Source organism: Urocampus carinirostris, chromosome 4 (assembly GCF_059441175.1).
Source record: "Urocampus carinirostris isolate Australia breed hairy pipefish chromosome 4, RoL_Ucar_1.0, whole genome shotgun sequence".
Classification (NCBI taxonomy): domain Eukaryota; kingdom Metazoa; phylum Chordata; class Actinopteri; order Syngnathiformes; family Syngnathidae; genus Urocampus; species Urocampus carinirostris.
The window spans coordinates 43,456,668-43,484,555 of record NC_142352.1 but is presented as its reverse complement, the minus strand read 5'-3'; the positions used below and the strand labels follow the sequence as shown (position 1 = coordinate 43,484,555).

The 27,888-nt window shown below is 39.0% G+C and overlaps 1 protein-coding gene across 2 annotated transcripts; it reads right to left on the bottom strand.

The window, feature by feature from the left end:
* Positions 1 to 120: 120 nt before the first annotated feature.
* On the bottom strand, positions 121 to 27,888 carry wt1b (WT1 transcription factor b). Of its 2 annotated transcripts, none has more exons than XM_088334652.1 (9): positions 27,239 to 27,888; positions 25,112 to 25,234; positions 22,435 to 22,558; positions 14,524 to 14,604; positions 10,299 to 10,404; positions 10,079 to 10,226; positions 6,362 to 6,451; positions 4,240 to 4,323; positions 121 to 4,082 (listed from the first exon to the last, which is right to left on the bottom strand). In XM_088334652.1, the coding sequence occupies exons 1-9, from the start codon at positions 27,636 to 27,638 to the stop codon at positions 3,961 to 3,963; spliced, it is 1,278 nt and encodes a 425-aa protein (XP_088190778.1). In that variant the 5' UTR covers positions 27,639 to 27,888; the 3' UTR covers positions 121 to 3,960. The 2 variants fall into 2 exon arrangements, with proteins under 2 accessions (XP_088190778.1, XP_088190777.1); XM_088334651.1 differs by having other exon boundaries at positions 4,231 to 4,323; positions 27,239 to 27,887.

The following is a 27,888-nucleotide window of genomic DNA, read 5'->3' as shown; positions in this document are numbered from 1 at the left end:
AGTATCAGATCAGAACGACCCTGTAATTACTTGAATCGGTTAGATACCAACATTCAAGTCTCGCCTACCCCTTATATCGAACCTTTAGTTTGTTCCCCTTTCCAAATAACACCCACAGGCAACACTGATGTAAAGTCTTTAATAATGCACGTCGGGGCCCTCGGTGAGGTATAGTGACGCTTTGGTATGCGTCTTCCTTTTTTTCTTAATGAGATTTATTAAGTTCCAGATGTTTCTAGTTGTGAAGATGTGCAGCAGAGATTTAGGAGGGTGAGACCTGCGCCCTATCAGAGCTTCACTTTTACTGCCTGTCACTCCCCAAACACCTCCATCATAGGTGGCCTCTTAACCTGACAGAGCACACCCACAAGACACACACTGGAGATTGATGTCCTTCCGCATTTATAGACTCACCAGAAAAAAAAATGCACCATCACAAAAAAGGAACGTCTAGAAAAGTAAGCATGTACATCGCATATTTGCAGTTATTAGTCGGCATTGTGTGTATTTACATTCTCTAAAGCAAGAGTGTCAAACTCATTTGCATCGAGGGCTAAATCAGCGTAATGGCTGTCCTCAATGGGCCTGATGTAACTTATGAATGTAACTAAATGTAAATGGTATGGTCATTACAAGTACAGTACATAACAGAGGTCGGAAACCTATGGATTGCGAGCCAGATATGGCTCTTTTCATGAGTACAAACGGCTCACTTAATGTCTCTGTATCGTTCCATTTCTGGTATGCAAAGTGCCAACCTTAATACGTGCAAAGCCGAAAAAACACTAATATATGAAAGATCGGTCCCGTATATATAGGACATTCTCTGAACTACAGTTGACAGTCAAGGTGCCGTTTTGGCTATATATCGCTAAGGAATCCTTCATATGGAGGTTCATTAAACAAAGTTTGTTCACTGTTGAGACACTTTGTAATGGAAATCCACACCCCAAACAACAAACAAAGCATGCAGAGCAATTTAATTGGGTGGAGTAGTAAGGGTGGGCAGATACCTCAACACAAAACACACTCCCCTCTCTCACACATGCCATGTTTACAAAAAAAAACCTGCTTACACCTGGTTTTGAAACGATTATTTACGGAAAAAAATGAAGGCCGAAATGAGCCCCAACGATCTTAAGTAACTGCAAGAGAAAAAAAGTTTAAAGTGCCATATTTATATTATTTCATACATTTTAACCAATCATCTAATGTCACCCAGTGAAATAAAATGCACTGTCAAATAAGCTTTTGGTCTGGAGAGACAATTTGGTGGTTTTGTTGAATTTTGTCTTAAAAAATATGAAGTGGCTCTCTCTTTGGATGGCCGGCACAGCGGCTGAGTAGGTAGCGCGTCCGGGGCACAGTTCTAAGGTCGTGGGATCAAATCCTGCTACCAGCCTTCCTGTGCGGAGTTTGCATGTTCTCGCCGTGCTTGCGTGAGCTTCCTCTGGGCACTCACATTCCAATAACATGCATGTCAGGTTATTTGTCTGGCCCAAATTGTCCCTAAGTGTGAATGAGTGAGTGGATGGTTGTCTGTCTCTGTGTGCCCCGCGACTGGCTGGCCCACTGCCTGAAGATTCCTGGGATCCGCTCCAGCACCCCCCACTACCCTACTGGGGATAAGTGTCCAGATAATGGATGGATGGATGGCTGCATGAATGGCTCTTTGGGTGATACATGTTCTCGACCCCTGGTATATAATATGGTACATATTAAATACAGTGATGCCTCAATATACGAGTTACTCGACCTACGAGAAATTCAAAATGTTAGATGTCTTTCAAACAAATATTTTACCCTAGATACGAAGAAAAATCTGAGTTACGATAACGGTAAAAAATTTCAAAAAAAAAAGTGAGATGTCCAATCTCATTGGATACAATGCTTTACTACGTTGCTACCAATGAGACTATAAAGACATTTCATTACTTCAATACTGTAATTTATTTGAATTTCCAGACATCACCACTTGAGCCCAGGGCTTAAGAGACATTGTGTTATCATCTAATTTATCCTATAACTTTATTTTTATGTTCAATTACAATCTGATTGAGTTTTTAATGATCAGGAAGATTTGTTTTATAGCTATTTCGGGTTAACTTTGGGAGGCCAGGAACAAATTAATTGGTTTTCTGCTATTTCGTATTGGGAAAATGAGCTCGAGATACGAGCAATTCTAGGTATGAGCACGATCTCGGAACAAATAAATCTTGTACCTAGAGGCATCACCGTATAACAAAATTTTCTTGGACATTTTCATAATCACTTACTTCTCACTTCTATTTATTGGCATTGGTATGGAAATACTGGCGTGTTGTGCTGCTAATTAGTCACTTTGCATCTTAGTCAACAGGCACTGTGGGAAATTCAGTTTTTAGCACTCTTTTGACCCATTTATTCTTAGATGCGCAGACACATTAAGCTCTCGCGGGCTACATGAAATGATGTGGCGGGCCACGTATGGCCTGTGGGCCATGAGTTTGACACATGTAAGTGACAAATTAAGTGACCAATTCATATCCAAGTCCAGTTTTTTGATATAGCACATTTCATACAAGAAATCCAAATAACAGTGCAAGTGTCTTTCATTATAAAAATAAAACATTGACCGTTTCTTCGTGTTTAAAAAAATGGGCTCAGTTATAAATTGGGAATAACGTCTCTGGAAATGACCCAATAAGTACGAGAGGCCGTTTGAGAAGTAAATCACACTTGTTCTCACATTTAACATCAGACTTACACATGCACAATGACTGTATACTCTTAAACAGACACAGTCATACCAAAATACAAACACAACTATACTCTCTCATACACATAGCTGTACCCTCTTACACATATTACAATATTCTCATACACGCATTACTATGCTTTCACATACATATTACTATGCTCTCACAATCATTCTACTATACACCCACAGGTCCCACACACACTACTATAGATGCTTACACACACAACTGTTCCCCCACACCATTAAAATTGCTATTAGTATAGGGATTTTTTTACACTTGGTGTAAAATCATCTCAACTTTCATTTTGGTTTTTATTTGGTTACTTTTGGTAACCAAGGCGATGCCCACTGATATGTGTGTATAAATTGTACAGTTCGATTTCAAACTGGAGTTACTCCCAGTATAGTAGTATGTGTAAGAGAGTATAGTACAGTGTTAGAACTTTGGAATATTAATAATTAATCACAACAATAAATACCCTGTACAAACTCATGAGGGAAAAATTCATATATGAACTTTTTTTTAAAAGTAATCTGCCGTAGACTGTTACCCAAGATATGCTTCCGCGTGTTAGCCAAGAGCTGGTTTGCTGACTTTGCGCATATTGAAGACTTGTGATACATCTACATCATCTAAATGCTTTTGAATTTTCAGATTTTGAATAATAAATTTGTGATCCTGAACACTAATGTTTTTTTGTTTCATTTGCCATTATCATATACTTTCTGCGATATTTACATCTCAAAACACCCTGCAGTATGTGTGTGAGAGCATAGTAGTGTGTGTATGAGTGTATAGTAACATAGTATGTGTATGTGAGTATAGTAATAGGATTATTAGAATATAGTAGTGTGTGAATCAGAGTATAGTAATATGTGTAAGAGAGCAAAGGAGTGTGTGTGTGAGATTATAGTAGTCTCTGTGAGAGAGTATAGTAGTGTTTGAGCATTAGTATTACTTGTCTTTATGAGAGTATAGTTGTGCAGCGTGAGAGTATGATGTTAGAGATAGAGCACGTTTGATTTAATTCTTAGACAGCCTCTCATAAATAAGAGTTGTGGCTGAGATTCTTGTTGTGGACCTTGCGGATGCCTGGTTGGTCGGCATGAACTGGCATCAGCTGTGACCTCCACTTTTACACATTTGGCAAAACACCAGGACCTTTGACCTGGCACTCCCGCTCCATTGGCCGGCACGCTGGCGCCGCCACCTTCCTGGCTCAGATGGCGGGCTGCAGCTTGCTCAGGTTCCTTTGGTGCATAGTGTGATGGCGCACCAGCTCGTCCGAGCGGGCAAACTTCTTCTGGCAGTTGGACCAGCGACACATGAAAGGCTTCTCGCCTGGATGGACGAAAGGTGGGGAAAAAGAGAGCGTCGGATGAGAAAGGGGCTTTTAACGTACAGTGCGATGATCGATTCGGTTGTCTCCAATGTCGAAATTCCGACGAGTGGAGAAATGCGGCGCAAGAAGATAAAAAGGTATACGCACTTGTTTTACCTGTATGAGTCCGAGTGTGAGTCTTAAGATGGTCTGACCGTGAAAACTTTCGCTGACACGTCTTGCACTCAAAGGGCTTCACTCCTATGCCAATAAAGTGGAAAATAACTCTTATTAATTGAAATAATTTAAATAGTTTTTATTGTCAATTTTTTTCAACGTTTAATAACTGCATGTTTTCTTTTCACATGGCGGTGCCTCATGTGTTGTTCTACTTCTTCTTCAAGTATAACGGTGGCTGGCATCCATAACTTTGGTGCATTACCGTTCCTTATCAATACTATTATATGTCTCTGTTTCACTTCTATTAAAAAGTCAAATACTCTAGTATTAGTATCGTCACGCGTCCGTCTCTTTTCTTCTTTACACCGAAAAACAACAGTGACCAGATGATGAAGGCGCTGTATCAGATAAGGAGGCTTCTAATGCTACTGTAAACCATAGAAAGCAATACTATCCATTTCATAAGGGGGAGCAAACCCCTATGGCAAAAAAACAGCTTGGAGAGGGATGGGCACCGGCAGGCTGTATTTGCCCAGGAAATACCACAGGAAGTGGTGCCCCAAGAACCCTGGCGGTTAAAGGATCTGTAAACCGTGAAACGGCGTGATGGCACTCAAGGCTAAACAGATAATAAAAATGTTAAAGAGAAAAAAAGAGAAAAAACCTTCAATATAAATAAACAAAAATATTTACAACGTAGTGCTTAGGGACTGGACTAAGCATTAATAATACGACAATAAAATAATAGCGCATTGTAACAATAGTGTAATAACAAGAAGTTCAATAAAATGTAGAAGCATGGGCTAAGTTGTTTACTCTCTATATTTTTGGTCAAATCCATTAAAGCGAAAAGAACTTGTTAAAAATGCTTTGTTTTGCAGCGAACACTTTATATCAGGTAGGAGAAATTAAACATTTGTGATTGTTGCTTTCAAGTCCATATTACTTAATATATCGGCAAAATATTTTGTTATTTTCTTAGCCTCAGCTAACTGTTAGTGTGTAGCCTGAATGGCAACATTAGCTTTGTGAACAATGCTCACGTTGCAAACAAACGTTGGGTACATAATCCAAGTCGTTTATTAGATACATTTAATTCTTCATGTATTTCTTGATTTTATTTAGGAGTAGCGTCTCTTGTTGGCATTTAGGCAGAGGTGGGTAAAGTAGCCAAGAATTGTACTCAAGTAAAAGTACTGTTACTTCAAAATAATATTACTCAAGTAGAAGTAAAAGTAGTTATCCAAATACTTACTCGAGTAAAAGTAAAATAGTACTTGGTGAAAAATTTACTCGAGTACTGACTGAGTAACTTTAGCAATGTCATATTTATTGATTTTTTTTAAAACAACCAATTAGATCATCAAATAATCAAAGTCCATCCAATCAACAGAAAATTAATTTAATTTAACATTAGATTAAAATAATAAACGTAAATTCTAGTGTTTTACTAAATAATGAAATACAAATAGTATATATCAAATTAATACGCTAAGCGCATGTGGCACATTCAAAGTCCTGGTACTTTTTTCTTTACAGACTCTGCAAGCAGAACAACAAGCTAGCCCATGAACTTGAACAAAGGAGTGCGTATTGTAGCTATCGTTTCACTCAGTTTTTAAGGTAAACATGCTTTTGATGTGAGGCCAGGGGTGCTCCTCTTCTTCTGTGTTTTCATAGTCGCTATTGCCAAGTGACATTTTCGATCTGTTTCATCCGAAAACAATTTTTACCCCCGCTAGAGGTGACTATGGTCATGTGACGAGGCTGCTACATTTGATTGGTTAAACATGGCAGAGCCTGCTGGACTTCTCCGTCAAAATAAAAGCACCTCTGCGGAGACAGACAGACACCTACTTACGTGGAGGGAATTGTTTTGCCTCAAGCTTCAGCTGTGACGTCACGTCAAGTCAAGTCAAGTCAAGTCACATTTATTTGTATAGCCCTTAATGACAAGATGTCTCAAAGGACTGCACAGGATTACAATCACATCATCGCCTGATCGTCAACCATGTGACGTGGGTTATTAAAACGTACTAACAACGCACCCAATCGTGGAAAATGAAAGGGATCACGAGTTTTGGTGCACGCGTCAAAGTGTGAAATGACAGTTTGTTACCTGTGTGCCTGCGCTGATGTCTCTTCAGCTGGTCTGAGCGAGAGAACCTGCGGCCGCATTCTGTGACGTCACACTGAAACGGCTTCTCTCCTGAAACATAAACCACTTAATTGTTGGAGGTGTAGAAGCAATGCCTCAAGCCGATTCCACTTACAGGGCGGTGACTCAGACCGCCCCCCCTTGGCCAGAACTGCCCACTCCTTCAAAAACCAACACGCAACCTAGAAACAGTCTAGCTTCCGCTACCGATCAACACTAGCTCTAAGATGGGTTTTTTTCTTTCGTTTAATCCAATTTTCTTGTCATGCAAATGAATGTCGTTTGTTAATATCAAACACATGCATTATTTATTTGTGTTTTCCAAATTAAACTATGTTTAGAGTATTACTTTCTTCATGATAAATGTTAAAGACAATATGAAGCAATGTCAAATTAATTCGGGTGAGAAACCGTGAGGGCAGCACGGTGTCGCAGTGGTTAGCGCGTTTGCGGCACAGTCCTGAGGTCATGAGATCGAACCTTCCTGTGTAGAGTGGTCATGTTCTCCCTGTGCTTGCGTAGGTTTCCTCCGGGCACTCCAGTTTCCTCCCACATTCCAAAAAACATGCATGTCAGGTTAATTGTGAATGAGCGAGTGAGTTGTCTGTCTCTGTGTGCCCTGTGACTGTCTGGCAACCAGTTTAGGGTGTCCCCTGTCCACTGCTCGAAGATGGCTGCAATGGGCTCCAGCACCCCCGCGACCCTACTGAGGATAAGCGGTGCAGATAATGGATGGGGTGATGGATGGGAAACCGTGAATCGGTGACCACCAAAAAAAAAAAATCCAAAATAAATAGACATAATTTAAAAAAAATTGACTCTACATATTACATCGGGAAAATTTCCACTGAAGAAAACTAAAAAATACCAGTGAAGCATTGCTGTGTTATGCCTTGAAGCAGGGGTGTCAAAGTTAAATGGATGTACAGGCACGAAATATTCGGTTACAAGCCAAGGGCCAGACTAATTGAATGTTTAAGACCTGTTTTCAGTGAATTCATTTGAACAACCCTTCCTTAATTACAAAATGGCTCAGTGGGTCGTGGACAAAAATGCTAAGAAGAGTTACAACAACAATCGAGTTGAAAAACAAAACATTTGCCAAATGTGAAAATGGTGAACAGATGCCATTAAAGCGCTGCTGGAAGGTACAGTAAATGGTTCAAACATATCATATTTTTAGCTTTTTAGCAGGATATTAAAATGTATTACCCTGGTCATATCCCTAGAGGGGTGACCGACAGCAAGACAAACACATACAAAAACAAAGAAAATAAAAAAGGAAAAAGCAAAAACCACACACAAAAGTTTTTGAAGCATGGCCAACCCAAATGCCCAAACACCCAAATAAGTTAAGCACCTCGGCACCCAAGTTGGTCGTGCTTTCGTCCCTCCAGATGAAACGGGACACAAGAAAGGGGCCATGTCACTCGGGTCAGGGTGACACAACACACTCTTCTGTTCAACAGCAGGGCCCGACAGCTTTCACCGGTTTACCCCTGCCGCATCATACGGGTGCCCTGCCTATCCCATAGAACGCGTCTAAACATCCCACTATGCTTTTACAACACCTCTCCACTCATTCCTATCACAAACAAGAGCTCTGGCTTCCACTATATTTAGACCTCTTTCCTGCAGTGCACTCATAACACCATCCATCCAAGTCAATCGCGGCCTTCCTCTTGGTCTCCTTCCATTTAATTCTGCTCTGTAGATCCTCTTCAACATTTGCTCCTCATCCATCCTCTCCATGTGTCCCAACCAACTGAGTACTCTCTTATCCACACGCTTGCTCAGTTCCACTACTACTCCAGTTCTGTCTCTCACAATTTAATTTCTCAATCTATCCAATCTTGTCACTCCTCCACATTTAGCAACTCCTCAAAATACTCTGCCCATCTCATCCTGACTGCACTACCACTTACCAGCAATCTACCGTCCCTATCTTTCACTTTCTCTTCCTTTCCAGACTCGCTCTTTTCGTACTCTTTTCACTACTTTCCAGAACACTTTCGCATCAACCTTACTATTAGTCATCATCCTTCCAATCTCCTCTTTCTTCCACTCACTTGCTTTACTTCCACATCCTCTCACATTTAGTGACCCTATAACTAGGGTTTGCGAGACCTTTCGGTGTCCCGCCCCCCTTTATTTGCCTTGCTGTCTCTTAGGGAGTAGAGATAGAGAGCAGAAGATCGCCAGTCCCCTCGCTCCCTCCACTTTAGTCGCCTCTTACGACACGCAGCGGACCACGGTGGGAGAATTCTCACACCTCCCTGCGGGAAATGGCTCCTCACCACAGGATCAGATTTTATAGTAAGGCGTAAATGAAAAACATGTCAGGAATAGTTGACTTGAATAAAAATCTGTATTTTTGGCTGGATTGCATTCTAAGAACACCCCACGAATGTCAAAACCAACAAAGTAAAAACCTTTATCCATCCATCCATTTACTGTGCTGCTTATCCTGACTGGGGTTTCAGGGGTGCTGGAGCCCATCCTAGCTATCTTCAGGCAGTGGGCACGGGACACCCCGAACTAGTTGCCACCCAGTCGCAGGGCACACAGATACAACTCACTCGCTGATTCACAGCTGTGGACAATTTGGACTGACCAATTAACATGAAATGCATGTTTTTGGAATGTGGGAGGAAACAAATGCCCGGAGGAAACCCTCGCACGGAAAAACATGCAAACCCCAGTAGTTGTAATTACCGGGGCCTTGGGCTTCAAATAAGGGTTTTAAACTTATTTTATGGTTCCAAATTTGAACAGTGGGGGTGGACATTTGCACAGTGGGGCTGGTGCTAACCACCCAGCCGCTGTGCCGACCACCTTTATTTTATTATTTTATTATTTCATTGTTTAATTCAACAACACGCTATTTACAGGCCCATGTGTTTATTTACTAGATAAAAGTAGTTTTAAAAATAATCTTGCTTTTTTGCACAACTGTCTACATGGAGACGTTATGGAAAACTACATTTACCGTCCAGTATTGACCCACAGATTTATTTCCATTGTCAAACATTTTTTAGAAATCACCAGGGAGTCACTAGGGAGCACCAAGACCTGCATGTGGCTCCAGAGCAAGTTTAGCTTATCAAAAAGTCTAACTTTGCTGGCGATAGAAAGCATCTTCTTCCTTTTAGCCAATCAGAATGCAAAACACATTGCACAATAAAAATCCCCAAAGTAGCGAAACCACGATACAGCAAGGGATAACTGTGTCCAAACTTCAGAAGAGAGCGTTTAATCTGTAACCAATTACATTAGATTTTTTTCTCACCCTAAACCTTGAAAAATATTTTGAACAGGAGTGTTAAAGCTCCAGTGTGTAATATTTGACAACTGGATGGCAGTGTATTGTCTGGTGCGAGGGAGGCCCAGTGCTACAGAACACAGAGTAGTAGCCGAATGGCGGACGGACGTGGTGGCGATCTAAGTGTGGATTCCACTGTGTAAAGGAAAAACGCATTTCTCGGCCTATGATTTTTGGGGGGATAAAGATCAACATTGATATGATAGTTCATGCATTTTTCTCCCAGTATTTAAAGCATTTTTTCCCTTTACTGAAATAAACTTTTTTGTACCACTAGAAATCACTCAAAAATACTGTCCCTTTATGCCTTTTTTAAAATTACATATTCATTCTAATTATGCTGGAGATTAACTCACCAGTGTGCTTCCTTCCATGCATCTGCAGATGGGAAAGTTTGAAGTACCTCTTGCTGCAGCCCGGATGGGCGCACACAAAAGGACGCTTCTCACCGGGCTCGTTTGATTTCGCAACTGGGGGAGCAAGACTGGGAACCCGTCTTACGTCCTTGAAGAAGAAAAACGACATTATTATTTTTTCCCCAAATTCAAATTCTACATTTGCTTGCACTTGACTGACCTGAAGGCCCCTGAAGACACCATGTGTGTGGATGTGGTACTGGGCGCTCAACAGCATGGGTGGGGGCGGAACTGTAGGATCGCTGTCATAGCTGCTTGTGTGACTGCTACAAAACAAAATGCATCAAATATATCAAGCATACAAAGAATTTATGTAGCATCACTGTGACAGAAACATATCTCAATTTATTGTCATCTTATTATCCTTTAGAATAAAACAAATTACAATAGAAATTTCTTTTGTGTAACAACGTAGTGTACATTGTGTGTAATGAGACAGTTGTGGGCCGTCAGGGCCTGCAAGGCCTTCTCTGCCTCCTAGAAATATATGAATCATGTGATCTAATTGTATTTTGTCCATGGACACTTAATTAATAATTCCAAACTGTCTGTCAGGTTTCTTTCATTACTTTTCCCTTGGCTGTGCTGCTTCAGATGTGTCCTTTTATACTTTAGTATTTGACCAATCATATTTCATCAATTATTGTTGCCATGGTCATAAATCAGCCCAGAGGACTTCACAAGCACATCTGCATGCCCCCCTGAGACATATCAAGTGACAAGTTAACTTTTGGTTTAGCTTATCCCCACGAAAGCCGGGGGGAATCGGAGAGGAGGCGGACTTGCTAACACGAGGTGGTGTATCCCTGGATTTTCACAAAGAAAAGTTTTCCATCTGCCGCAGGGATGTCGAACTTTTGGACTGGCGTGACGTCATCCACTCCTCTACAAGCACCCCTAGGGCATCATGTTCATCTGTTAATAAACAACGGGGTAGACTGCTGGAAGTGTGAATTTCCCTACGGGGATGAATAAAGTATCTATCTATCTATCTATCTATCTATCTATCTATCTATCTATCTATCTATCTATCTATCTATCTATCTATCTATCGTCTATCTATCTATCTATCTATCTATCTATCTATCTATCTATCTATCTATCTATCTATCTATCTATCTATCTATCAGATTTCAGGTTGGCAACATATAAAGCCTTTTTTGCTAGTGTAAGAAAATATCAGCTATGGGGTGGTAATGAAGCAAAGTCCAAAATCTTTGAATCTACTAAATTATAATAGCATTATTTTTTCACTATACAGCGGACCTTTAACTCTTCAAATTAAATTATAATAGTATTATTTTTTTCACTCTACAGTGGACCTTTAACTCTTCACATTTTGTAACTTTTTTTATACTATGAGACTTTGAAGCAAAGAAATTCAGAATCTCTGAAAAACATACAACAAAATGTTATTTAAAAAGGAATCAAGTAATCTGTGAAATACAAAAATAAACATTTGATATGTAAAGTACATTATCCCTAAAAAACACAGGAAAAATAAAAACATTTTTAGATTTACGAAAAAAAACATTTTGAACCTTTTTTTATACTCAATAAGTTTAAAGTCAACAACATAAAATCCCTGAGAAAATATGTTTATTGGCCAATCACGAGATTAAAAAAAGCGTATCAAAGGTAACCGGCTCTTGATTAGTGGGTAGCTGGCTCCTGTTGTTACCGAACAAGCAGGCTCTATGAGCAAACGACACATCACTATAGGCCATCACGAAAGGCCTCCATGTGAAATGCATGGCCCACCACAAAATGTTATGTATCATCACTGTCATGTGAAAATAACATATCTCCAAATTTTGTTATTGAAGACTACAGTAGAATAGAATAGAATAGAATCCTTTTGAATTGAATTGAATTGAATTGAATTAAATTGAATTTTATTTCATTTCATTGCATTACATTTCATTTCCAATGCCAAAGCTAAATTTGGCTTTATTGTCCTATAATTCCCATCATCCATTACCCAGGCAGTCGCAGGGCACACAGAGACAGACAAGTCACTCAGTCATTCACACCTAGGAACAATTTGAACCGGCCAATTAACCTGAAATGCATGTTTTTTAGAATGTGGGAGGAAACCGGCGTTCCCGGAGGAAACCCACGCAGGCAAAGGAGAGAACATGCAAACTCCACACAGGAAGGTTTGATCCCATGACCTCAGAACTGTGCCGCACACGCGCTAACCACTGCGCTGCCGGGCTGCCTAATTCCCATCAAGGATTATTTTATCAAGAAATAAAGCACGGGAAAAAAAATGTTTTGAACTCCATATCAATCTCAATAATTAAGTTCTTTAAAAAACATCGCCCCAAAACTCGGTACATTGCCTAAAACAAACCCTAAATACGGGTCGATTCTATCTGAACCACTAAAACCATGTTAGTTATGCCACCCAATAAAACGGGGTTATATTTTACAAAACAACAACCAAAACTGGGTACTTTTCTTATAGTAACCTATCCTACTATTGGAATGGTCAATTTTCAACCAAAGTTGGATTTCATTGTGAAGATTCCATAAAAACAAACTAAAAAAAGTAGAAAGTGGAAAAACATTTTTTGCATGTGAAAGCGATGATATATTTTCCAAGGTTCTCACTCAAGGTCACTTGCAAATGACCCAAAAGAAATGCTTTTTGACTTATTAGGTCCACCTGAATAAAGTTATGGAAAATTGTTGCTTTGGAATTGAACCGTTATGAAACTCGGCAGTCGGCAGGTATCAGAAACCATCTAACATAAATACGTTAACCAAAATATGACTTATAAACGAGCACTTGAAGAAGTGTGTATCATTTTTTGTAAAGACAAGTCCCAGCCTGCACAGTGAAACGTTCAAACATTATTATCCTTATCTTTACTTTCTGATTTTGCCCGGCAGCCGGCCAGCAGCCATCTGGCTTCCTCTGCTGTAGAATTTTCCCCTCATTAAAGCTCAGTGGCGGACCGTGCATTTTACACCTACGCCTTCACTCCACTCTGAATTTGTGACGTGTCATTTACGAAACGACAAACAAACTGGGTAATTGAGCCAGATTGTTCGCGAACACATATTTTTCCAGGGATTTTGTGTGGTTAACTTTGAATTTGTTGAGTTAAAAATGGTTACAATTGTTCTTTATTTTTTGCACATCTGTTCATATTTTAATTTATATTTCATGTGTTTTTCATCCAATGTGTTTTACATGACAAATGTAAAGTTTATTTTTGTATTACATTGTTTATTTGATGTTGTACTGAATATGTTTTGAATTAAAAGTTGGTTTTAAAGTTGTCTGGTACAAAAAGTGACAACACAGTGACATCTTGTGGTAGAGTGAAAAATTTAATTTAGTAGTATAATATATTTTTTTCTAAATTATTAATACATTTTGTGCATAATGTTACATTATTATTAGCATATACTGAACCTTTTTTGATTCCCTTCTTTTTACTTTATTCCTTTTTCTTTTTATATTTTTATATTTGTTTTTTAATCATTTTATTTTTATTTACACTCCCTTTTTTCAAGGCATTACTAGTCTGAATCAATCAAAAACACAGTAACTATTTAATGGCTTAAAACCTTTATTGCAACCTGCAATACATCAGTATCAACAAAAGCCTAAGGAATATAGCCACATTTTACTCACCCAACATATTTTTTATTCAAACACAAAATCAATTCTCCTGTCTTTTCTCAAAAAAAATTGCAATTACTCTTTCATACGGATTATTCGTGCATTTCTGATCCATCTGAAGGTTCTCTGTTGTATTCCAAGAATACGTTTTTGTTATTCTTATGGCTGAAAAAGGTCTGTTCAACAGAAGGAGTGGACACGATGAATTTACTGTATCCGCTTGTGCAGTGGGTCAACAGCGTGATCGTTTCGGTGAATTAACGCCCCTTATGTTTGTGAAAGCGGTTACGTTTCTCAAGGCTTTCCGGAATCTACTTTTGAACCAATTCGTAATTTAGATCGCCGTTGTTATGCTCAGGGGACAGCTGCAAATAAAATATTGCAGGCTCATAGGCAGATTTCTGAGCCTAGCAACAAGTAATCATGAAAAGTGATTGCTTAAATGCTTGGATATGAAAGCACAGGTCTGGAACAGCCCAATCAGGTGAGAAGAAATGAAAGGAAGCTGATAGACAACTAGGAATTACTGTCTTCTATGTTTACCATCATCTGGGGCTTTATTTAGGCAAAGCACAAAAAAAACAGCATTATTAAAAAACAGAATCAATAATTAACAAGTATTGATGGACAAAATATGATTAAGATCACATGATTCATATATTTGTACGCCAGCAGAGAAGGCCTTGAGGGCCCTTGCCACCCACCCCTGTTAAAGCTACAAGGAAACAGCAATTGTGTGTTTTTTTACCTTTTCATGGAAGATGCAAGCGTGTTCATCTGGTTCCACGTGACACACTCCAGCTGGGACGCCATTTGGTACAGGTTGTCACTGACAACAAGCAAGAACATAGCCATCAACACTATGTGGGGGCCAAAAACGTCAATCACACCTTGTCAGTCCCGCATATAAAAACATCGCGAACATTTTTTTAAATCTCTCCTGCCACTTAATTTACGACTAAAGGAGATACAGTTTGAAAGTGGAATACAAAAAAAATTACAACCCTGAATACCCCTGACAGAAGGCAATCATATTACAGGTTAGGGCAGTTTTATCCCAAATTGCTTGAACCCATCTCCGACCCGTTTTGTATTTTAAATGCATGGATAAACTACATACATTTGATAATTGCATCGGGGCTTCTTGAAGTTGTCGGGAATGTCTATTTAAACAAAATCGAGTGAAAAAATGACTACATTATAAAATTCTCTAATAAAAATGGTTACATTTGTATTGTTAGGGTCCGTTTTGACCCAGCTATAAAAACAAAATCATAAAACACTAGCTACAGCCAAAACCGAAATCATATAAAGACTGGACATATTGTGCATCAACTGCAAGTAATATCTCTGCAAAATAGACGCTAAAAGTGTTATTTTTTCCCGCACATGCATCTTACATGCTTGCATACACATGCAAGTTCATCCACACAGATACTTTTACTCTATTTTGTTATTTGTCTATTTCGGAACATTCATAACATGCCAAAACCTGGTTTGTTTTTGGCCTTGGCTGTTGTTTGTTTGGTCTGGCAAATATATATGTTCTCTTTTGACCTGTTGTTCTTTTTCTTTTATATATGCATTAAAATACTATCGCTAGAAAAAGGATTTTTAGCCTTGATCTTGAAGTAAATATCTATGAGTCGAAACAGACACTAAAACTCTAGGTGTTACCATAGTTATTAATATTAGAATGAAAAAAGGTAAAAGTGATGTAATATTACTAAGTAATATGTAACAAAACAGCATTTCATTTATTTATCTAAACATTTTCAGGTACATTTTAACATTTTTAAAAATTGAAATTAAAGTGTGTAAAGGCAGAGACCTGAAAAAATATTTTTATGCATAAGGAAACTTATGAAGGTGACCAAGAGATGAGAAGAATGAATAATGTATTATTATGTTTTTGTCATGATTACTGATGTGACTCGCCTGTGCCCGCTTATTTAGCGCCAACCGCCGCGGGTTCTGATTGGCTCACTGTGACTATTTGAACCCAGTCCTGTCAGTCCCCTGTTGTCAGTCCATGTGCGAACCTCAGTGTATACTAGGCAAGCCTTTTTCGACCCTGACTCCCACCTGTCCGGTTTTTGCTCCCGTCTGTCTCCGGCTACGACCTGTCTTGATCCTGACCACGTCTGCTCTCCTGCCCTGGCTGATGACCTCTTTTTGTCCCCGACTACGTCTACTCTCCCGTCCTGGCTTATGACTCGTTTCCGACCCCGACCACGTCTTGCTGTCCCAGTCCCAGCTACCGACCAGTTTTTCCTTCCCTGACACCGCCATCACTCGCTACGGAATATCCGCTTCTGTGTTCGGATCACAATCCGAGTAAGAGACCGACTTGCTTCCCGCGTGCAGCAAACACCGGATCGTGGGCACAGCCCTTCCTCTTTCCTTCAATAAAACTTGTGGTAAACGTTACGCAATTGGGTCCTTTTTCTGTTCTGGTCCTGACAGTTTTAGTGTATTTTCAGACATGGGTCGCCTCTGACCCGCTAACATGGTGTGTGTTTCCTGAAAACTACCACAAGAAGAGGGTTAAGTTTTTTGAGTGAAAACAAATATACATTGACGATGCAACACATATAGAGAAAAATATATATTTGTTATCCTTTGCACACAAAAATATATTAAAGCAGCAGTACCGAATTTGCTAAAATTATTTTTCAAAACATAGGGAACTTAAATCGGGTCTGATACAATACTTGGATAATTTTGAGGCCACTTTCTGGTTTGCTTTGTACAAAACAACGGTTTTGACAGTGTTGTAGTACAATCTAGGACAAGGGTCTCCAACGTGGTGCCCATGTGTACCAGGTAGCCCCCTATGAATACCTGCGTAACCTGTGGGCAGCTGAAAATAGCTCACTAGTGATGGATCATTCTGATTTTTTCAGGAAATTTGATTTCTAAGTGGCATGATGTTTTAGTGAAGGTGTCGGGAACTATTTCATTGGTAGATATGACTCAGAGATAAATTTTAGAACAAGCAAATTTCTTTGAAAGCGTTCCAAATCTGAATAGTGCAAAGCCAAAATTGGTGCATGCTTAGCCGTCGTAACGCTAATAATACAACAGCTTCTGCCCAGTATATAAAGGGCACAGTCCCAACCGCAGTTTACAGTCAGTGTCACACCAGCAGACCCCGTTTTGGATATACATTGCTAAGGAATCCTTTACATAGACGCTCATTAATCAATAGATGTGTACATATCTATAATTTAGGTCTTTATGAAAAAATAAAGAATGTATAAATAAGCCTTAACGATTTTAAGTAACTGCGACAATTTTTAAGTGGTCCATTTGTGAATATGGGACTATATGGCATTATTCTTATTTCATACATTTTCAAATAGTCTTACATCACACAGTCAAACTTTTATTTTGTCAGGAGAGCGGGTTTGGCGGTTTTGCAGTATTTTGTCTTAAAATATATCGTATGGCTTTCTCAAAATGAAAAATAAAATATCGAAGTATTTGGCTATTATGGCTCTATAGGTCAAAAACGTTCCTGGCCCTTGTTTTAGTGGTTGACCGGACCTATTTTAACTCAACTTCTAATCATTAAAACCTGGTATTAACCTTGTAATAACGTAGTAAAAACATGATGAGTTGTCATTTTTAGACATGCATATCAATCTGGTAGCCCTTTTTGCTAATCAGTAAAAAGAAAGTAAATCTCAGCTTGTCTTGAACTAGGAATTTTTAGGGGCTGAACACATTTTTAAAAACTGGCAGTGGTTTTAACCATTGTTTTGTGTATTATTTCTTTAAAGCATTAAGAAGACAAAGAAAATCAATTATTTTTGTTCAAGACTCTTTGAAAAATAATTCCCCCACAAAACATTTTGGGGGTAATTTTGAGAAAAGCCCCCAAGGCTCAAATTCAAAGTATGTAATCTAAGGATACACAAAGCTTAAACAAAAAGGGTTCGTGTACAATACTATTATTTTTCAGGTTTTTATAAACAAACAGCCATGATTTTATTATGCGCTAAAACCAAATTATCCATTTTTTTTGTTATATTCTAAACAAAGCAACCCAATTTACAATGTGCATTTTTCTACAATGTTTGAAACAAGTCCAAAAGGAGGGTGGTATGTTTATGGATTTTTTTAAGTACCCCTTTTTTTTAAGAATTGTTGTTTACATAATTTGAATTTAGTCCCTGATTTCTTGTATTGGGGAGGGGGGTCGAGGTCATTAAAAAAATGTTTTCTTTTCATATGTACAAGATAACAATTTTTCAATGCATAATACAGAAACTCAAAGGGACCAAACCGAACCATTTTTCTTATAATTTTGTCTTTTAGCCAGCCTTTTACACTTTTTTCGTTTTTTTGGGGTACCATTAGTCGCAAGATGGCAGACAATCATGTCAGCTCCCTTTAGGTTAGCCTCATGTTGTGTAAAATAAATAACCTTTTCTTGACCCACAAGTATTTTTAAAAATGCATGTTTGTATAGTGGTTTACATATATTTTCTTATCATTTAAATATTTCCCTACATTCTAACAAAGTCTTTTTTGTACAGCCAGGATGCGCTAAAAAATTCACAATATAAAACTGAATGTTCCTTCAAGTAAAACAAAATAGAAAGCTGAATCAAATCAACTAGTTGATTGGTCCACAGTTGACTTAAACTGGGTCATTTTTATAAAATTCTTTTTTCATGTCTATTGGTACATTCGAATACTCCTGAAAGGCTATCAAATCATGCACACCAGAAGGAACCACGTTCATCATTATACATGCTTCCTTTACGTATTCTGTTAAAAACTACCAAATTTATTTCTATAATAACACAATTCAAAAAAACAATTCTCTGTTATTTCTCCTCAATGAAAAACACTGTATATTACATGTATAAACAGTATGTACGGGTAGACTGTAAAACTCAATGACCCTTCTGGGACTAATAAAGAATTCGGTGTCTGAATCTGTATCACAAGACCATAGCACAGAGCATTTTTTTGGGGTGGGGGGCAGATAACATACCTAAACCTGGAATGCCACCATGCTCGGTATCTTGCTGTACTGTAATCCCTCACTAGATCGCCAATTACTTTTCGCGGTTTCGATAGTTGGCGGATTTTCATCGCATTTGCATTGTGTTCTACAGCAGACAACACACAGCGAATCCTATCAAGGAGGCAGGTTGCCAAGGGTTTTGTGTGTATGTGTGTGTTGGATGGGGGTGACTGTCTGTGAGTGCGACTGTGATAGGCTGGTGTAAGCTGTTGGTCAAACAGCAGGGCGAGCACACAAGTCTATGTGTCCACCAAACTTAATTGTGAAGCACGGCAACAGCTAGCATTTTAGCGGCGTGTTACATAGAAAATACATTTATGAATTAAATTGGACTCTGAGGAAAGTTTTGAGAGCGCAAAGAAACGCTATACACCACCGGGTGCTCTGTGGATTTTTATCGGGTCTGGGAAGGGACAGAGATGGCATCGGGAGAGAAATCAATAGAGAGGCTGCAGGACTGGCCTATTGTGGCTAGGCCCGAGCCTGTATTTCACCAACGGCAAATCCGTTACCGATATAATGCATGAAAATAAATTTTAAAATAAATAAATAAAAAATAAATTTTAAACTGTGACCTGGATACAACTTGTGGGAAAGCATTGCGTTTGTGACTCTTGAATTTTAATCATCACAAGTGATTCAACCCAAGAATCCCCAATGCTAACGTGCAGCTAGCCTTTGGCTTTCTACATCACTTTTTGACCTTGAGAAGAGAAGCCCTCCAATTTTGTTATTTGTTTGCTATTCATGGGTGGTGGTGGCGTGTTGGGTGTTGGACTTGGGGGTGTGAGAGGATTTCTTCTTCCAAGGTGGGGCGCAGCAGAAAAGAATTGCGAAGCACTGCTCTAACTCAATCCAGGATCAAGTCAACAAGTGTAGTTTGCCTTTTCCTCTGCCCTTTTTGTGACACAGCGGCAAAACATAAAGAATAAAATGAATCAAAGCTTTTCAACAAGTTGACTGAGTTCTCTTCTTTTTATGTACTATATTGAATAGCACGTTTCATCTTTATTCCTTTGAATAAAAACCTTGAGGGGTGGCTCTTTAAATAGGAGCACATTGGCAAAGTCTCTGATAGCGAGGGTTCACTATGTGCCTCCTCTCCTTTTGTGAAGATAATGAAGGGGGATTCCAAATGGTTTGCCCATTAACGCATCCTGTCCGCCCACTGCACTCTTCATTAAAAAACATGGCCTACCAGCCATTCTTTAGCTTTGCATATCACGCGGCCGCACAGGCATACACACATACGGAGATGGGTTAGTGTTTGTCTGCAGTCGAGGGGGGGTGCGATTCGGTGCCTTGTACGCCACGAACCACCGCATGACATCACTCTGTCCTCGGTATCATAAAAGGCGGGAACGTTTCGAGGGGGATTTGGTGAAAGGGGGGGTGAAAATCTGGCTTTCGTTGCTTGAGAAGTCCTTGAGGAAAATACAACCATCAGTTCTGAACAACGGTCAACTGTGGAAAGACTCACTGCTATCTGACATACATGTACACTCTGTGTGTGTGTTTGCTTGACGCTTTCAAGCACAGGCCATAAGTTGTAACAAAAAACAGCAAAGTCTCTCATCTCATCTTATCAACCGCTAGTCCAGTGTTTGCTTTTCACATGCTCCTCATTCTTATACCCAAAACAAGCTGAGTCGGCATTCAACGAATCCCGACCGAACTCACCCGAAGAAATGTTTTCCGTCAAGATAAAAACAAGTCCGTAACACAACCAAGCGTTTATAAATGCGCATTTTCAATCTTAACAAACACCCTATACCAAGGGTGGCGAACATGCGGCTCTAAAGCCGCATGCAGCTCTTGGCCAATCAGCAGATTTTCACCCCCCCCCCTTGCCTCATCATATTTTCTATATACTGAGGCTCTTTGTCTTGTTTCATGTTTAGTCGTTTTTCCCTCTTAAAACACACTTGAATCCATCAGAGTAAATCACAAATAATAAATAATATTTTGAAATTAATTTGGCAGATTTGTGGTTTTTATGCTGCTCCGGACAAATAACTGACTGCCAATCATCTGCGTAGATTACGTCTAATTCCGGGAAACTGAGTAAACATTTCATCAGCGTGCAGACTGTTACCCTCATGGTCAAAATGGCAAAATGCAAATCAAAACGGAAATAGTGTTATGTCATGTGTGTTATGGGAAATCATATGTTTTTAACTGTGTGTGTTTGTGTGTTATGTGTTTGTCTTGCTGTCGGTCACCCCTCTTGAGGGATATGACCAATGTAGATAGATAGATAGATAGATAGATAGATAGATAGATAGATAGATAGATAGATAGATAGATAGATAGATAGATAGATAGATAGATAGATAGATAGATAGATAGATAGATAGATAGATAGATAGATAGATAGATAGATAGATAGATAGATAGATAGATAGATAGATAGATAGATAGATAGATAGATAGATAGATAGATAGATAGATAGATAGATAGATAGATAGATAGATAGATAGATAGATAGATAGATAGATAGATAGATAGATAGATAGATAGATAGATAGTGTTTGTGTGTGTCTGTCTGTCATGGCAGGTCAGTGCATGGTGTGGCTCTTTGACTCTCACAGTTAAAAATGTCGGCTCTTTGTGTCAAACGTGTTTGCCACCCCTGCCCCATACAATCTATATCAATTGTGTCTCTCTCAGGTATCTCTCATGTCTCTCTCTGGATACTCTCTCAGGTATAACTCTCATATCTCTCTTTATCATGCCTCCTTATCTCATGAATATCTCCTTTATCCCTCTTGGTTGCTCTCAAGTCTCTCTTATGTCGCTCTCTAATTGCTCACTTATTCCCATTTGTCTTGAACTTTTACGTCTCTGTCTCTCTCTTAGCTCTCTCTGTCATTCATGTTTCTCTTATGTCTTGCCATGTGTCCCTCATTTCTCCTTTACCCATCTGCTAGCTCTCATTTTTTCTCGTTCCAATGTCTCTTCCTGTCCCTCTCTCTAAAGTACGTGTCTCTTAGTGTCTCGTTTATTTGTCTGACTCTCTCTCTCTCTCTCCATTGTATCTCCGTTTCTCTCTGTGTCTCTCTCTATCCATTATTTACATCTATCTCTCTTTCTTTCTCGCTCTCCCTTGTGGTTCTGGCTCTCGTTTATCTCTCTGTCCCTATCTGCCTGTATTTGTATCTTTTTCTTGTTCATCTCTTAGTCACTTTCATCTATCTCTCTGTCTCTTACTATTCCATCTGTCTCTTTCTAGTTTATCTCTTTTTCTTTCTCTGTTTCTTCTATCATTATCCCCCACTTGTTTATCAGTTTCACATTTTCTTCACTTGGTCTTTTTCCGCATTTCTTTGTCTCGCCTTATTGTTTACCGCTCAGTCTCCTTATCTTCCTTTTATTTCTCTCTCCCCCCTCTCACTCCCCCCTCTCACTTCCCCTACCTTCTTCCCTCTTTCCCCCTCTCTCTCTCCCTCCCTCTCTCTGTCTCCTTCCCTCCCTCCGACTCTGTTTCTCTCTCTTCTTCTCTCTCATTTTACTGATCTCCTTCCCTCCATTTTCTATGAAACAATAGGTGGCTCTCCAAACTTAAAATCCCGTTTGGTGTTTTAAAATATTTTTTGTGTGAAAACAATTTATTGTACCTGTTGTAGTTTCTCAGGAGTAGTGCTTGGTTGCTCGGGCAGGTGTCTGCAGGATTGTGGCACCCAAACACAGGTGGGGCAGGAGGGGGATGGGAGGGATGAGGCGGAGGGTACTGCTGATCAACTGCAAAGAACACAAATCAACTCTATTAATATGCACAGTAAAATAAGATAAATAAGTTCACCTTTAATTTACACCTTGAAAAGTGCGTTTTATGGTCCTGATAGTAAAACCATCACAAGTGAACGCCCGGCCCGCTACTACTATCCACCAACAGTACAGCTACCACAGGAACTGATACTGTATCGCGTTGAAGCCAGGCATTTACCTGGAAAATCATCAAATGTGAAATATTTATGAAAATAAAATCAGATTCAAATTTGAAAGATATCAATATATAATTTGAATCATCATTTTGTGTGGGGTTATATTTTATAGAAGGATTTTGTCAATTAAAAGTATTGTACTGAATCGATTTGTGATTTTACACCGAAATCAAATATTTACTCTTCCAAATCAAACTGCCCGTGGAAGGTTTTGCACCCCACATCTCGAAAACTGTGACGGAGAAATGTATAACCTTATTGATGGTGCATTCCTTGATAAAATCGGAGAAAGTGTTCCCCATTATTGTGTTTTGGGTGACTACTTTTTTTTTGGACAGTTCAAGTTTTATATTGCTGTTTATTATATCCTTTCGTCACTCGTGTGACGATAAACAAATACGATTACTGTATTTGCAAACTAAACAATTTTGATGATATACAATACATGACAGATTTTTAAAAAAATGTTACTCATTCAGTGGTGATTTAGTAAATGAACAGGAAAAAAGCGCATAGTTTTTTTCATGACATTGGCGATTTCCACTGTTTTGCAAAGCATTGCTATAAATCAGTGCCCTGCGACTGGCTGGCATCGAGTTCAGGGTGTCCCCTGCCTACTGCCCAAAGACAGCTCCGGCGCCCCTGCGACCGTAATGAGGATAAGCGGTGCAGAAAATGGATTGATGTTATAAATCACTCTTTGGTCAATATAGTACAGGGGTGGGCAACTATATAGGTTGGCAGGCCACATTGGGTAAAAAAAAATGTCCGACAGGCCGATCCTGGAGACCCATCGGATGTTTTCATTAATATGTAAAAAAACATGTATTTACATGTTGTATTTCTTTATACTTGTTTTTAAATAGATTAGTTTCATCAAATTGGTTTTGAAAGGCTCACAAACTAAAGAAAATCATATTAGACCCTGTTTTAAGCACATAATTTGATATTTAGTTTTTTTACTATTGCTGTAGTTGCACTTTTTTGTATTTCTGAATTCATATTTTTTCAGTATTTGTATTGTAGTATTTCTGTATTATAGTATTTCTGATGGTGTATTTTTGTTGGATTTCTGTAGTAGTAAACTGTATTATTGTATTACTGTTGTAGAATGTTTGTAGTATTTATGTAGTATTTTGTTGTTTTACTGTAGATGTATTTTTGCAGCACTTCTGTGGTAGTACTTTTTAACTGTAGTTTTCTGTAGAATTTCTTAGTAGTAATTATGCAGGAAATTTGTAATATTCCTGTTTTATTTCTGTATTCAAGTTTTACTAGTATAACTTTAGTAGTATTTCAATAGGAGTATTTTGTAGTATTTTTGTAGTACTTTGTATTAGAACTGTAGATGTAGTTTTGTGGTATTTCTGTACTATTTTTGTGGTAATTCTGCTGAATTTCTTGTGGTATTTTTGCAGTATTTTTGTGCCATTTGTGTAGTTTTTCTTTCTTTTCAGAATGAAAGAAAAACAATATATTAGGTCCCTGTGTTGAACATTAAATTTGATGTTTACTTTTGTGATGATTTTGTAGTATTTCTGTGGAAGTATTTCTATAATATAGCATTAATGTAGAAGTATTTTTGTAGTATTTCTGGAGATTTTTTTCATTTTCAGAATGAAAGCTAATAATATATTAGGTCCCTGTATTAAATATTAAATTAGATTTTTAGCTTTGTAGTGATTTTGTAGTATTCCTTTAACAGTATTATGTAGTATACAAACAAAGAGACAATGGCGACAAAGCGGACACAAAAAAAAACCCCAGATTTTTTAATTTACTCGAAGCACTTTTTTTCTATTGTATATATTGTGAGATTTTTACCATTTTGTTTGGCGGGCGAGTTAAAAAGCCTGACTGGACGCATGAAGTATACAGGCCGTAGTTTTCCCACCTCTACTTTGTTATAGTACCTCAACCATTTTTGCCCCCAGAAATTTACAGACTATTAAGGTGAGCAAGAAGTTTCAACAATATTCAGCCTTTTGCTTTTAAAGACATAAGTGAGGCATTTCATTGCCGGATTGGGAAAGTCAAGTCGAGTTTAAAACACTCCCGTCCTGTTAGGAATGTGGGTGTTAGCCCAGTGTTTTATGCATCGCACGGCCGACACATTGTTGCGCATCAAATTATCTGACACCGGATGCTCTGTCACACCCGCAGAGGCGATTTAATGCCATGAGGAATAGCTTGCTATACATTTAGTCTACAACTGAGTTACACACAGAGATAGCAACAGGGAAAACAAAAGGAAGAATGATGGGCTACGTCTTCGACCTTGCTGCAAACGCGGCCGTGTTCCAGTAATTGAGTCAGCTTAGCGAGAATGTGCCAGGAATTAGACTGTTACCGATGTTGTTCGGTGGCAAAAGCGTGTCCTCGTGCTTGAAGGCCAAGCTGGAGAGCTGAGGACTGTGGTGAGATGCCGCGTGAGGGTAACCGGGATTCCCGTCCAAGCCCATTGCGCCATAACCTAAAGTAGAACAAAGATAAAGGTTTTCATAGGAGCTCTCGATATGGGAAAGTGGAGCCGAGTTCAAGCAGAAGTTAAGAATTTTCAAAAGTAAGTCCTTGGAGGGCCGTAGAGAAATTTCTCCAGAAAAAAAAGACTGACTATCTCAAATCCCCGCAGCTTGCAGAGCAGTTTATCACTTCATCAAAAAGTACTTCTCTGGTGAATAAGAGTGCGTGCACGGTGTCTGTGGAAGTCACATCAGCGCACACGTCCACAGTTCAACCTTTGACCTTCAAATAACGAGCCCCAGAAGATTCCGCGGAGCTTTATTTGCAAGGACGAGATTCATATTTATGTTGCATACAAAAGGCTCAAATTCAAATGGAAAATCCAGATTGCATTGTCAACCATAAATTTGAAAATCAAACTTTATCAGAAATTCTTGGTGACACAAAAAAAAAAATCTTGCACATGCAAAGCTTTTAGGAAAGAAATTTAGGTAGAGTAAAACTTTTCAAGGGCATCGCCACGCTAAACGAGAGTGCAAAATTGTGAACATTTCTTGTGACTTATTTTGTTTTTTTTCTCTTTTGTTGCTGCTAAATCTTATTGCACAAAACTGTGCAAATGTATTGTCACGTTTGGCTTTCTTTTTTGTTGCTGCTGAATGTTATATTGTACTTCTTTCCATTGCGCTATTATTACGATCCACTGTTCTTTTCAATCAATGACTTGGGCCAGTCTCTAAGCTCTACGTTGTTAACAATTCTTTCTGGATGTTATCCTTATAGTCTTTTATTCTTGTTTTCTCTTTAAAGTATTTGTCATGTTTACCCTGGAGTACCATGTCTAATCTTGTTGCAAAAAAATGTTTTCACAACATTGATATCAATGACAGTAAAGACAATTCCTTTCAATTATTAATATTTAGCTCTATGAGCTTGTTTTATAGATGCAGTGCATAGCCTTCTTTTTCCTGTAGTGCTGTTTTTTCACCCTTGTTTTTCAATCAGATCACAGACACGTTTCCTTATTTATTGGCTGCGGCTCTTACTAGATCATGGTCATCAATCTCTCCCAAATTGATTCCTTGCCTTTTAAATTGAAACAGACTTATATATTACAAAATATTCTGCCGGGTAGTTTTGGTCAGGAATTTAATTTAATATAGACATGAGGGTGTATCTTTTACTCAAATGAATGTTATATAGCATATAGGGACTAATTGAAACCAAATAACACAAAGAAAAACAGGTAATACATAATATAAGCTAGTAAGTAAATGATAAAATAATTGATAATTATATTTTTAAAACAAATTGTAAAAATATGAGTGACAACAAAACTGAATACATAGATAAGTGTCTGCTAATTAAAAAAAAAGAAAATAAAAAAGCACATAAATACAGACACTTTTGAGTCTCTTGCGGAATAATATCAGATTTAGCCAAATTAGCATTTAATCTTATTATTTATGACTTGCAGTTTAAAAGTTAACGAATGTACATTATATTCAAAAAGGTTTTACGGTACAATGAAGTCTAGCTGTGTCTGCCATGACTGCATTTGTTTGTTTGTTGATAAAATTCATAACTGTAATTCAAAGCTTTAACTGAGTTAAAACTTTGATCCGGCTTTACTCTAAGCAGCTTTAAATGTTAAAACTTTTGACTTACAGCTAACACCACTTAGTACTTCAGTAATGTATTCCATTTATTTTTACTTTTTAGAAAAGAGATTTCAGTAAATGTGTTCTGACAAAAAAAATTCAAAAGCCCCTGATATTACTTCACACACAACTTTGATTACGCATGATTTCTGTGTTTGACAGAGATTTTCCAGAAACGTTCCAAGTGAGTTCCTGACACAGGGCATGTTGTCCCAGTAAAGCACACAACATCCTTTCTAGACACAACAGGGCTGACAAATCCAACAAAAATATAGCTGAGAATGTCAAGTTTCCAAGGAAATATTCATCACAAATCGTTGAGCTTTGGGTAACACTGGCCTGGCCACGTTTACCTTGGTTCCTGGGAGCAGGAGGACTGTCCACACAGCCAGGGAGGTAGGTCCCACTTGAAAAAACCCTGGGCTGGCCCGCCGTCGTCTCTCCGAAGGCCCCTACCCGGCAAGGGCCGGAGCCAGTGAACTGGCCTGAGAAGTGCAATGTGAAGGCCCCGAGTCCACAGTGGGGGTCCTCCATAGGGTCGGCGGTCCCCCAGGTGGGCTCCTGTTTGATGAGGGAGTGGTGCGAGGGCAGAGAGTTGTATGGGGAGCTGGGATGGAGGTCCAAGAGTGGGGTCCACTGGCCACAGCCGCCTCCAGCCCCACCTAGCGAGGGTACCTGGGGGCCCGGAGATAAGAGGGTCAGATCTCGGACGTCTGAGCCCATCGACATGGCGCCGCAAGGTTCAGTCAACATCAGGGACGAAAGTTGAGAGTCCAACAAGAAAGGTGGAATTCCAGAGAAGACGAAGTAAAAAATAAGTGAAAAAGTTCTGAAAATTTCGTTGCAGTTCCTGAACTACCAGGCCATCATTCGCGCCTGAATGAAAACACATCAAGACTGGATGCTGACCAAAATGGGGGTGTGCCTGTGTATGTGCTGTGAGTAGGAGTGTGTGAGGGTATCACAGCCTCGTTCCTGTGCCTCTACAACTGTCTCGAGATCC